Here is a 13,813-nt window from a genome sequence, read left to right as displayed (position 1 = left end):
TTTTTTTAAGTAAGACTATATTTTGATCATCGTGTAATAATTGCAGTAAAAACTAAACCAATAACCTATATTATAAATCCTATAATACCATGATCTTTATTTGACTTTGAATAAATTCATATTGTTTCAGACTCTAATTTCAATAATATTTACATTTTTTACGAAGATCTATACTCTAATACAAAATTGGGAAAATTTAATGCAATTAATAATAAACAATTACGATTACAATATCTAATTTCTGGTCGTAATTAACTATTTGTATTTGATCTTTGATCACGATTAACGATTACGAACAAAATATAATAGAAAGAAATAAAAATTGAATTGTCAATTGATGATTAAGTACTAAAATAATAGAAGTAATACTTAAATCTTTCTCGGTCATCTAAGATTCGACTATTATACCCTTATTACAATTTAAAAATTCATTAAAATTACAAATTTCAAAATAATTTTAGTTGAAATTTTAATTTAATCCCAATTAAATCTAAGAATTCATAATTAGCTATTAATATTTTTAATCAACGATTGACGATTAATTGTATTAATGGATTAAATTGATCACCATTTTTCTTGTAATCAATTTTTATTAATCATAAAATTTAAACGCAATTAAAAATTTTACTCAATTGATACTTCTGCCCTGATACCATGTTTTTATTTATAACCTGAAAAGTAATTAATATCAATTATATTTTAATTTAATTAGAATTTATAATTAAATTGATTTTAAACTTATGAAATCTTATTATGACTATAATAGAATTTATTTATAATGTTACAGTTACAGCTTTAATTTTAATCTTTACAAGTTTAATATTAATATTACGTTACCTTGTTTCATGCTTAATTAGTAATATTGAAAAATGAATGTGTATGGTCAAGGAATTCTTGAACTTTTGAGACAAGGAACAAAAACACACATTACGTGATTGGTCTACCTTGTATCTTCTCTATGGTTATAGTATTATGATATGTTATACTCAACCAATAACATAACGTAATACGAAAATAGCTAAAAGTTTAGTAATGATAAGAAAAAAAACATGCTAGTTATAAATTAAAGAGTATTCACATTTTGGATTGTAACAGTCCAATTCAAAGTATCAACTAACTTGATTGAAATTTGAAAAAAAATATACATACTTAAAAAATTCAACAAGTTTCAAATTTAATGCAATTACGTATAATACTACGCATTAATAGAATGTTTAACCTAAAATTACAAATTCGTTATTTGATCATTAACTGAATATACGTACTTTAAATAAGTACATTAGTTTCACCTCTATAATTTGATAAGTATATGAATTTAAAATTCAAATATTTTCACACAACCGTTGGTAGCAAGATTTCTTTTCATATCGTACTTTGTATTACCCTATTGTTATAAAACAATTAGTTATATACAGTTATAATATCTTTCTTGCAATAATTTTGTATAAAATTGATAACCAATTATATTTATGCAATGGCCGTAAGTGTATCTTTTCATCGTAATGTACTTTTATTATCTCAAGTAATTCAACCTAGTGACGAGTTCAAAAAACATTTTCGTGAGGTACATTTTTTATTAACAATATAATAATGCTTAAAATATTTTAAAATATGCTGCCTTCTTTTTTCATTTTTATATTAATTTACTGTAATATTTCAATATATAGGGTATGTTTGACAAACCCAACACAACAGGCTTTTTACATACTTCACATTACTTACTAACAATATATGATTCAGAACATTTTAAAAAATTAATTGAATGGCCTGTCATTTGCAAAAAAACTGAAGCTAAATATCGGAACAATGTTAAAGACTATTTAACAATTATATCTATGGAAAATCCTGATATTGGTTTTCCAAATATTCTTATGTCCCATTTAATTCATGCAGGTGGAAGTAAATTTACAATCATTATGTGGAAATTATCTCAAGTAGTTTTAAGAAGATATATTGTCCGTGAAAGTAAGATATTTCCAATAAAAATTATTTTCTGAATATATTAGTTTTCATTTATCATTATGATAAAAGCTATTGAAATTTCATTATATTATTGGTTTGTCGTTCAATAATAAATCAATTATATTTGTATATGTAAATATAAATACCTATTTTATTATTAAATTCTTATTTTCTATAGCTACATATAATGTTGCATTTGCACCACAAGCAGGAAGTAAAGGAAATTTAGCAAAAAAATTTTTACAAAAGACCAATACAAAAATTGATTCTAATATTTTAAATGAATACAAAAGTTTGTCAAAAGTAAAAAATACAACTAAATTTGTTTTGGAGTAAGATTTATATTTTATTTTATTAATATGTATAAGTAGAAATGTAATCAAAATATTAATTTTAGTATCTTATTTTTTTAGGAAAGAAAAAGAAACACTAAGTAATATTATTGAAAAAATATTTGAGAAAGAGCAATTAATTACAAATCTTACACATACAGCACCTGTGCATCCTTCAATTAAAAAATGTTTAAGAGACATAAATAATGAAGAAGTAATAAAAAGTTGATATCATATCTAATTCATTTTCTTAATTATATTTCTATATATACAGTGTGTTTGTTTTATTTACAAATGTGTAAATATTTTGAAAAATATGTGTGATTTGGTGAAATGTTTTAGATGAATATTATATATTATTAAAAGGACCATATGATAATTATATTTATTTGACCTTGTGATGACTTCAGAGAGCTCTATAACAATCATATATTTAAATTATCAAATAAGAACTTATATTTTTCATTGTATATTCTTATAATTGACATCAAAATAATTGTAAAACACTTATATTTTTTGCATAAACCATTATCACAATATAAACTGTCGAACACTTGTCATCAATGTTATATTTACTTAATACAGATAAGACAGATAAATTGTATTGTCAGTCTTGATATTGATGATTTTAGAAGAAAAAATGGCACATCAAATTTGGAATTTTATATCTTCTGTTTAAAAGTTCGAATGTGACTTTCACAGAATTTTTCAAGGTTATCACAAAATTAAATAAACAGCATCATAATATATGATTTCGACAACATTAAATATTTGTTTAAATATTTTTCTACATCACCTACATTTTTGGAGAAATTTACACATTTCCAGATAAAAAACACACATATATATATTTCAATTTCCAAACCAATAATTATTAACTAATTTTAGTGTGGAAAATGAATATAAATAAGGGTATAAATCAAATACAAATAAAAAATGCAATTTTAAGAAATATAGAACAGCTTGCTTATAAAGTGAATAATATAGTATTAAACAATAATAGTGACATTAAAATGTTAAATGCAGAACAGTTACAAAAAATAAATCATTTAAAGATTTCAGAATTATTTCCTCCAAATATCCAAGTAAGTACTTCTATAGTGTATATTAACAAACATTAATATAATAAAAGATAGTCAATATAAAAATATTTTATATTTCAGTGTCTTCTATTTCAATTGTATAAGGATGACAAAATAATATTGAATAATTTAATTTTATTATTTAATTTTCTTTTCATTCAATTAGAACAACAATTGAAAGTAGATATTTTAGAAGACTTTTCAGAATGTTTGTTACAAATAGAGGCTAATACTAAAAATATAAAAACAGCATTCAATATAATACAAACATATCTAGTAGATATTACAAAAATAATATCAGAAACACAAAATAATTTGTGTCAAAAAAATATAATACAAATTCATGACGATGCTGTATTTCCCATGAGTAATATGCTTATGTTATCACCTCTTATAAAAATTAATATGAACTATAATGATGAAGAAAGCGATCTTCAAAAACGATTACAATTAACGCCAGTAGAAGGTGAGATTAAATTTATTTATATAATTGCTAAATATATTCAATAATATATTTACAAATTTTTTAGCTACACATAAGTCATTGTTTTCAAGATACGAACGTTTAAAACAAAATCACACATCACATGAAACAAAACTAAGAGAAAATTTATTAGTATCACGAATCAATTTTGATGATACAATTGGAAGTATAAATGATGGAAAACAATTTTTACATATGGATATGGTGGCATCCAGAAAGTATTTATTATCTTTCAAACAAGCAGAAAAATATTCACGGCTATTTTCTTCCCGTATAAAAAGAAATAATAGAGCAGGTATACAGCAACATTGATTTCTTTTTCAGAAAATAGAAAACTTTCCCTTTCTCTTTTTGCAGCAAATTCAAGCATGGTATCTTTACCGTGTTCTTCAAAAGCACATTCAACTGTACTTGCAAATGCAACTGAAAAAATGCACGATATATCAGAACTTAATTTAGATATTTCAACAAAAAGTCTCTGTAACTTAAGTGCAGAATTTACTACTCCAAAAAATTTAATTATCGAACAAGATAAATCTGAAAATATATCAAAAATAGAAGATATAATGAATGACTTTACAAATAAAGCTGATGTACTCAACATATGCGAAATAGATGTAGAAATTAAAAATAATATTGATAATAATATCATTGAAACTAAACAAGCTAAACAAAACAGACGTTCAATTGGAGATTTAGTTGAACGTTATAAAAAATTACTTGAAGCGAGTAATCGTACACCAAGTCCTAAAATCAGATATGTAAGGTGTAAAAATAAATAGTTATAAGAATGAACACTTTATATTATATAATTGACTATTTAGCAATATGTATGCAAAAAATACATTTTTATATTTTGTTTTAGAAAAAAATTTATTATCTTATTTACTTATTTATTGAATTTTAAAATTCTTTTCTAATAATACATGTTTTATTTATAGATTAGAGAATTTATATTAAAAATAATTATAACGACATATCTAATACTGTAAATATGTATTTTTATGAAATTCATACAGTATAATATAAGAGAGTAGATATAACGCAAATATAAAATGCAAATTTATAACAAAATTTGTTTATTCAAAATATATGCTTCAAAGAAATTAATTTGAAAAACTCACTGCATATTTACGTATTCCGTTACATAGTTAAGATATGTCATATTATGTTTTATCAAGCATGCTTATCCTATAACAATATATATATACACATACATATCTACTATACTCTTATTTTAAATTATTATCTGCTATAATATAATATGTTATTCTTAAAACATGTAAAATATGCTATATATAAAGAGAATGCAGTCCATATTGTATAAAAAAGAGCTTTATATTCGTCACAATAATTTACATGTGTTCATAGAAATACACCAAAATGAAGAGTCTGTTTGTATCTTAATTTAAGGTTATACTACTTGCAACTGTTGCAGATTCTATGTTCAGAAAGAATAAAAGCTTCAGTTAAATATTAATATACTAAAAATGAATCATGAAAAATAATCATTGAATCAACAAAGATTTAATAAATAAAACACTATGAAATTGGTAAAACCTAATTGGGTTACACATGATGGTCAGTTTAAAATTTACAGTTCAAATCTGTTTACAGTTGAAATGTATTATAAAATGTTCAATTTGTAGGATATTCAATATTTTCTGTGGATATACATCCAGATGGAAAAAGGTTTGCTACTGGTGGTCAAGGTATAATATTAATACTTTTAATTTATCTATACTTAATACCTTTTGTAAAAGTAAGACATTGAACTTATTATTTTTATTTATTTCTTGCTTTATATAATGTATTTAACTAAATTATAATTTTAGTTTGCATTTGTCATATGATTATTAAAATTAATTATAGGGGGAGATTCTGGAAGAGTTGTTATATGGAATATGGAACCAGTGGTTAATGAAATTTCAGAGTTAGATGAAAATATTCCAAAAATGTTGTGTCAATTAGATAATCATCTTGGTATGAATATACATATAGTAAAACTTAATATACTTTTTTAAGATATATCTTATAGATAAATATATCTATTACTTTTTATAGCTTGTGTCAATTGTGTGAGATGGAGTAACAATGGATTATTAGCATCAGGTGGTGTAGATAAATTAATTATGATTTGGAGATTATCAGGGGGATCAGGTGGAAGTTCAATATTTGGTGGAAAATCCAGTGTTGAAACATGGCGTTGTATAGCTACATTGCGCTCACATGAAGCTGATGTACTTGATCTTGCATGGGCACCGCACAGTCCCTGGTTAGCTTCTGCATCAGTGGATAACAGTGTAATTGTATGGGATGCATCAAAATTTCCAGCTATTGTAGCTGTATTAAAAGGTCATACAGGTTTTGTAAAAGGAATTACGTGGGATCCAGTTGGAAAATATTTAGCCTCTCAATCTGATGATAAAACATTAAGAGTATGGCGTACAACAGATTGGACAGAAGCAGCATTAATATCAGAACCATTTGATGAATGTGGTGGAACAACTCATGTTTTAAGGCTATCTTGGAGCCCAGATGGACAGTATTTGGTATCAGCTCATGCAATGAATGGTGGAGGCCCTACAGCACAAATAATTGAAAGAGACGGATGGACACAAGATAAAGATTTTGTTGGTCATCGTAAAGCTGTTACATGTGTGGTATATATTAAATATAAAAGATAAATTTGACGATTTACATATTTAAAGTTATTTATTAGATAATTAATTTATTAATTCTTCAAACACCTTGTAGAGGTTTAATGGTAATATTCTACAAAAAAAGCAACCTGGTTCTTCTAAACCACAACAATATTGCTGTGTTGCTATAGGATCACGTGATCGTTCGCTATCCGTATGGTTGACATCTCTAAAAAGACCATTGGTAGTAATACATGAATTGTTCACACACTCAGTATTGGATGCTAGTTGGTCACCGTGTGGTCTTCTAACAAGTAATTTATTGTACATAAATTATTTTCAGTAATAATAAACAACTAATAATTTTTATTTGTTTATAGAGTAGTCTTCATGAGCGTTTGTATGGTAAACCATTAGTTCAAGGTGGTTGCACTGTAATGGAAGCACCTGAACTTCTTAATCTAAAAATGTCGGCAACGTCAACCCAACCAATTCAAACACCACCAAATATTAATTTAGTACATCCACCCACTACTACTACAACTACTCCTGCTAAAGGTCCAATTAATAAACAAATTGAAACGAGAACATCAGATGGCAAAAGACGAATCACACCAATGTTTATACCACCACCATCTGACATAATGTAAGTTAAATTGTATATTTACAGCATTATAGTATTTATATATTTTTATATTAAAGTAATCATTTTACTTAGGGATTCATCAAGTAATAGACTGGGAACACCAACATTTACAAGCCAAGTAAAAAGTTCTATTGTTATTGAAAAACGAAATGATGTCGTAACGCCAAACGTGACCTCTTCTATAAATGCTATCAACATAAATAGTCAAACCTCTACACTTACATTAAAACGTCGTGATCAAGCTACACCAAAACCATACAATGCACCATTTAATAAAAAACCAAAAATTACATCTGAAAGAAGTACAAATCAAATTATACTTCCTCCATTAAAACCATCCAGTTCATTATCTCAACAAGCTGGTCACTATGCGGTAACTGTCACTAACAACCAAGGTTTAACACATTTACAAGTATTTAAAGGCACAGATTCTGAACCAACTTGGGATCTGTATTTGGGATATAGTGCTGTAGCACTAGCTGCATCACCAGCAGTTATAGCACTTGGATTAGAAGATGGTAGTCTTCATACATTTCATCCTGCAAAGGGATGTCGTCCAGCACCGCCTTTAGCTCCACCTGCCCCACTCGCAAAAGTCCATGCAGTTGGAAATGCAGTATTAACTTTTCTTTTAATTTATCAGTTTTTCCTTTTTCTCTATTTAAGCACTATTTATTACAAACCAATGTTTGTAGGTAATGGTTATTTCAAGTTGTGGCGCTGTACGTGTGTGGGAAATAGGATATTCGTGTAGACTAATAGTTTCTACATCTGCTGCACATTTAGCAGTACCTGGTACCTCTTTATTGTCTTGTACTTTATATAACGGAATGCCACATTTAGCTTTCACTAATGCTAGAGCATACGTATATCATAAAGAAATGGGTATATAAATAATATTAACTAATAACACAATTTATTATACATTATATACAATAGGTGTATAAAAAATAAAAATGTATTTAGGAACATGGTTACTAATTGGTGATAGTCAAGATCCTATATGGCGTTGGGCTTCATTTAATGCATCAAGTGCATCTGGAAATAGAGCTCCCAGAGGTCCACTGTCTTCTTTGCAGGAAGGTCTATTCAGAACAGCAGGAAATACTTTACCTAATCCAAGATTACCTCATAGTGCTCCAAGCGTAGTATCTTATTTAGAGCAACAGTTACTTGCTTCAAAAGCTCTTGGAAGCACACAAGAATATATACATTGGCTTATGGCTCTAGTGTCATTTTTATTAACTCAAGGTATCGATATATGTATCTTTCATTTTTTAGTCATTTACCACCATATTTCATAAAACAGTATCTTTTTAGATGGATTAGAGAAACGTCTAAGGTTAATCTTAGATGAACTTTTGGGTCCAAGCCATACATCAGCTTCTAAGAGTATATGGGATCCTTTAATTTTGGTAGTATTTCAATACATATTATTCATAACTTCAGTATATTATTATTATTTTTGAGTATAACACCATATTTTTATTTTTTATATAGGGAATAAAAAAACATAAACTTTTAGAAGATGTATTATCTGTTGTTGGAGGACATCTTCGTTGGCAAAGGTTGTATCTTGAGTATATAGAACAATTAACAGCATTAAAAAACCAAATTAATTAAAAGTAATTATTCACGACAAATCTAAAATAACATATAGAATTTATATTGTGATTATTATATATTCTAAACTGGTGTTAGAAAACCGGAAAATGTAATTGCATTTGTAACAGGAAGATAACAGTAAAAATATATTAATGAATTTCTTACTTTTGAAAGTATGTTGAAACATAATTTTAAAGCAAATTGTGCATCAAATTTTAAAATAATTTCTTACAGTATATACACAGCATAAATGTTCATATAATAATTCAATTTTGTACTTTGTGACTTTTATTTTTTATTTATTTTATAGTGACAGTTTTTTTATGTTATAGAATATGATAATTAAATACCATAATATACCAATATACAATATACAAGTAGATATATTTTCAAAACAAAGAATTTACGAATTCATGATTATTAAAATCTTTTTACTGGTTTAAAACTCTGAAAAACACGTACAGGTTTTCAAGCACCTTCTTAGAATCGATCTATATTTCTTGTATATTTTTAAAAACAAATCTTTATAAAGCAACAAAATTGTACAGTCTTTTTATATCATATACAATGTAATAATTAAAATAAGTACATAATAACAATGACATTTTTTATTAAGTAAGTGATCTTTTTTTATTTTAAACTTTAATGTCATTAAACAGTTTAATCTGTTCCATTACAGAATATCTAATGTGTTTATATAATATTAATTATAAGGATAAAGGAATATAATATATACCTCTTGATTAAAAATTTTAACAACTTTATATTATTTTCATTTAATACATTTTAAACAAATTATATGTCATACAATACATGATTCATCAAACTTCAATATCAATATGAAAGTATCCTTATTTGAGTTGTAATTTTACTTATCAATATGGAAAATATTTATGACATTCAAAAATATAGCGAGATTTGATGTATTTCACATAATTTATTATTTAATGAATATTTAATGCTTGAGACTTATTAGTTTTCATAATAATAAAATTGTGAAATCGATGATGATAGACTGTCAATACATTCATGATTACTTACACAGAAATTTTTTGTTTCATCATAAAACTAATAATAATGAAATGAATTTTATGAAATACATCATTGAAATATAATACTTATGTGAAATGCAATAACTTTTTCACATTTTATTTCTATTAATTGCATATATGTATTTATAATATGAAAGAATATTATATGAAATTTATCATTAATAGTTTCACATAACAGATAAAAATAACATTTACATTAATAATAAATTACATTAATCATATACATTGTATTATGTAGATAAATACAAACAATATATAAATATTAATTGATAAATAATTGATTTACATATTTTTATATTGCTTTTATATTTTAAATTTGCACCAAGTTAGTTGTATCATTCAAATTACAATGAATGACATCATATAAGAATATAAATTATCTAGGCTAAATAAAATTTTACTGCAAGATATTTTCTATGAAGATAATAATTAAATAGTAAAGATTTTAAAAATATACTATATGATTTTATTAATGTATTTTTAAAACTACTAGAGATAAAATCTTATAAAGCAAAATAAAATAGCACAGAAAAAGCATATTCTTGAATAAATTTTATGCATTTTTATGCATTTGTGTACATAACATATACAATAAGATCTTTTCTACACAATAGTCCATACTACTTTCCATTCCCTGTGAAAAAATATTAAGATGATCATATCTTAAAACTATTAGTATATGTAGGCACACATATACACGCGCGCGTGACACACAAAAGATATATATATATATATATGTGAGAAATTTAACTTCCGTATTAAGCAACACGAAGAAAATGAAAAAGTGTTTAGAATGCAATGAAAAATTAATTTAATATTTGCTATAGTATAAATATTATACAACAAATCCTGATACATTATAATAACATAATTATAACTTTTAAACATATTCAATTCAAACTATAATAACTTTTAAAGATAATTTCAAGATTAAAGTACTTTAATTCTTTTTTATAGAGAATGGAGAGTTATATTAATTGATATTATCAGAATTACTATTATTTCATTACATTTTCTATTTGACTAGATGCATAAAAAGTATATGCAATGAATTCCAGAATATATTTTTTCCTCTATCATTTCATTTTGCCTTAGAATGTTTCACTCCGTCTCTAATTATTTCAAAAATACAGTTTGATATAATTGCATGAGACACTCTATATAAGATAAAAATGCTAATAATAACTGCAGGAATATATAGTGAAATTTTTAGTTATTTATTTGTTTATATTTCATAATGTATTAAAAAATATACTGAATACACATAAAACAATTTTTATCTATATGAAGGCTAATAAATCCTAAAGCAAAAATGTTCATGCTTAAAATATTTTACTAAGTACATATTTAAAATAATTTATAGGTATATAAAAAGTGAAATATTATAAAAAATGTATAATATTAATTTATTTCTAAAAAATTATAGTATTCATTAATTATAAAAATTTGTAAACAATATAATTAATAATAATATGTACTTTGACAATTTGTATATAAATACATACATATTTATGTATATATGTATGTATATATACACATTTTAATAAACGATATTAAATATAGAAAATAACAAAGTGTATTTATTATTATAAAAAATAAATAATTGCATAAATATGAATATCGTGTAGGATACTATTTCGGGATTTCTTATTTCAGAAAAACAAATTATAAACCGGTCGATGACCTATGCATGACATTTTTCTAGAAGCAAATTGAAACCGATGCTGAAATCGTAATCGTCGAGGAGAGCGAATTGCGAATCCGGAAAGTGACGTTCTTTTTATAGGAGCAAATTGCTAATGGGCTGAATCATATTAGCCAATTAGCGATTGAAAAAAGCACGCCATCGAGGTTTGCAAAAAGTATAAAAACAAGACCCTCGACGACACAGGGTCCTCGTAGAAATAGATCGTGACCGCCACAGGCGTGAGTCGTTCGGTGTTAAAGGAAGTCGAATTAGAGCGTGTTTCGTGTGTTATAGTTATGTTATTTTAACGTTATTTTCTTGCGTTAAACTAGTTTTCCGAGTTTAGTGTTCGTATTATTCTGTTCATATTGTTCTGTCCGTTTTCAGTGTCTCAAACCGTTCGCGCAGATCCGATATTCCTTCGATTAAAGAAGGAACATATATATATTTAATTCCTGTACGTTGAAGACAATAAATCCTATTTTTGGCATCCTACAGTAAATAAATATAAAAAATCTTTAATTTTCCATAAAGCAAAATAAATATTAAATAGAGAAATTAATATTACAAAGTTAAAAGAATTTATTTCACTTGATGCAAATATTTACCCATGTTGTCTGAATAAACTAGCTGATATATAATAATCAATAGATAACATTTAAAACATTTCATGTATCAAGATAAATTTATGTTATTAAAATAAAAGTAGCTGAGTGACATTTATAAAAAAAAATAAGTTAACAATCAGATAAATTGTAAAATTTTAAATCGTTATAAATATCATAAAATAACCCGTTATTTTTTAAGACATAGATAATAATGTTATTGTATTTGATTACAATTATTGTATTCAAATTCTAACTTTTCTTTAATATTTCCATAATCATTATTTATATATCCAACTGTATTGGAATAATCTTAATATATATTTAATATAAATTATGTGAAAATCTTTTAGACCTTTAATAATACTTTTCATCTCATAAAAATTGTATAGATTAGGATAAAATATATAATATTCTAAATTCATTAGAATATATAATATCCTAAATTTATTGGAGTATATAATATTCTAATATTCATATAAATAAATACAAGTAAATATAAATTTAAAATTACAATCTGCATATTGTATATCATAAATTATATGTCAGAAATTATGTTTCTTAACAATATACAGATGCTCCATTCAATGACAAACCATAACTAGTATTTAATACAAGTCAGGCCATAATGTATTCTTATTAATCATACTGTCATTCATTGCATTAAGTTTCATTACATCAAAAATTGTGATACTATTATTACTAATATAATTTACTTAAATGTGTGAATGTGTATGCGTGCGCGCGCATGTGTGTACGCGCGCGCGCGTTGTGTATATGTGTATAGTTATATACATTGACATTCGCAAATAACATTTTATGAAACTTTGTTAATACTACAAACTTCTATGATACTGTGTTATATGAACTATTATTTTGTTTTTCAATGCTAATAATGTAAAAGTCTATGTTACTAAAGAAAGTTAATCACTATCCATTGTAATAGATTCTTTTAATTCTGATTCATCAACATAATTATTTTTTGAATTTTTTTCTTCTACAGATTTTACACACTGCAATAATTTATTAATTAATATATCGAATTCAAATTTGCAATTCTTATTTTGTCATAAAACACTTTTTTGTTTTTATAAAGATTAATATTAAAAATTACAAAAATATACTTACATCTCCAATTTTTATACGTGGTGATGTTATTTGTTCTGGAAAATGCCAAGGTTTATAATTTGGATTATTAAGTAATTTCCAATTAGGATAAGCTATAGAAGCTTTATGTAACTTTTTAACCATCTAAAACAAAAAAATGTAAATTCAATACTTTCCTATAAAAAAAATTTTTAGATATAATCAATAAAAATACATACTCTTGGAGCAAATATTTGTGTAACTTTATTAACTAGCCAAACTGGTAATTTTCCATGTGGATCGGTATGAGATACATAACCCAACTCAGAACCATCGCCATTTCGAGATGGTCTTACAATATATCCTTAAATTAAGGATTTTAATAATGAAGAGATAAAATATTTACATAAATAATAAACTTTAATCTAAGTTTCAAACTTTACCTGTAAGATAAGATGTTGCCCGTACAAATTGCTTTCTTGGTGGATAATCTTTATGAAAAACAGAATGATTCAAAATTAATTGCTCTATTCCAGTATCAAGCCATGATCTTTGTAGAACAAAATCTCTGTTTTTCAATGGTGATGGACAGGCCACTAATTTTATATATATACATATATATATTATATA

The 13,813-nt window shown here is 25.1% G+C and overlaps 3 protein-coding genes across 3 annotated transcripts in view; 2 read left to right on the top strand and 1 right to left on the bottom strand.

Moving 5' to 3' along the window:
- The first annotated feature begins 1,474 nt into the window (after positions 1-1,474).
- LOC108555019 (dim gamma-tubulin 6) lies at positions 1,475-4,642 on the top strand. The gene is made up of 8 exons (XM_017910492.1): positions 1,475-1,564; positions 1,668-1,965; positions 2,141-2,294; positions 2,376-2,518; positions 3,183-3,379; positions 3,458-3,842; positions 3,907-4,155; positions 4,218-4,642. The coding sequence occupies exons 1-8, from the start codon at positions 1,475-1,477 to the stop codon at positions 4,640-4,642; spliced, it is 1,941 nt and encodes a 646-aa protein (XP_017765981.1).
- Positions 4,643-5,290: 648 nt separating this feature from the next.
- Hira (histone cell cycle regulator-like protein) lies at positions 5,291-8,782 on the top strand. Its single transcript, XM_017910491.1, has 11 exons — positions 5,291-5,441; positions 5,510-5,572; positions 5,733-5,843; positions 5,925-6,523; positions 6,618-6,826; positions 6,888-7,148; positions 7,221-7,764; positions 7,844-8,033; positions 8,115-8,399; positions 8,469-8,563; positions 8,649-8,782. Exons 1-11 carry the CDS (start codon positions 5,405-5,407, stop codon positions 8,769-8,771), a joined length of 2,517 nt encoding a protein of 838 aa, XP_017765980.1. The 5' UTR covers positions 5,291-5,404; the 3' UTR covers positions 8,772-8,782.
- Positions 8,783-11,435: 2,653 nt separating this feature from the next.
- Positions 11,436-13,813, bottom strand: part of LOC108555017 (PCTP-like protein) — a 3,497-nt gene continuing 1,119 nt past the window's right edge. The window contains exons 2-5 of the mRNA XM_017910490.1: positions 13,627-13,779; positions 13,423-13,547; positions 13,226-13,348; positions 11,436-11,984 (exon numbers count right to left, since the gene is read on the bottom strand). Coding sequence (XP_017765979.1) covers positions 11,856-11,984; positions 13,226-13,348; positions 13,423-13,547; positions 13,627-13,779 — 530 coding nt within the window. The 3' untranslated portion in view covers positions 11,436-11,855. The remainder of the gene's footprint in view (positions 11,985-13,225; positions 13,349-13,422; positions 13,548-13,626; positions 13,780-13,813) is intronic.

This window comes from Eufriesea mexicana, unplaced genomic scaffold, assembly GCF_001483705.2.
Source record: "Eufriesea mexicana isolate 0111107269 unplaced genomic scaffold, ASM148370v2 scaffold106, whole genome shotgun sequence".
NCBI lineage: Eukaryota > Metazoa > Arthropoda > Insecta > Hymenoptera > Apidae > Eufriesea > Eufriesea mexicana.
The sequence above is the reverse complement of the archived record's forward strand: the minus strand, read 5'-3'. Positions and strand labels throughout refer to the sequence as shown.

Excerpts from the sequence above, each read along its gene's own strand:
- LOC108555019 (XM_017910492.1), top strand. The coding sequence starts at position 1,475 with ATGGCCGTAAGTGTATCTTTTCATCGTAATGTACTTTTATTATCTCAA. Across the intron at positions 2,295-2,375 it reads ACAACTAAATTTGTTTTGGA|GAAAGAAAAAGAAACACTAA; the intron begins GTAAGATTTATA and ends TTATTTTTTTAG. Across the intron at positions 3,843-3,906 it reads ACAATTAACGCCAGTAGAAG|CTACACATAAGTCATTGTTT; the intron begins GTGAGATTAAAT and ends CAAATTTTTTAG.
- Hira (XM_017910491.1), top strand. The coding sequence starts at position 5,405 with ATGAAATTGGTAAAACCTAATTGGGTTACACATGATG. Across the intron at positions 8,034-8,114 it reads CGTATATCATAAAGAAATGG|GAACATGGTTACTAATTGGT; the intron begins GTATATAAATAA and ends AAATGTATTTAG. Across the intron at positions 8,400-8,468 it reads GTCATTTTTATTAACTCAAG|ATGGATTAGAGAAACGTCTA; the intron begins GTATCGATATAT and ends GTATCTTTTTAG.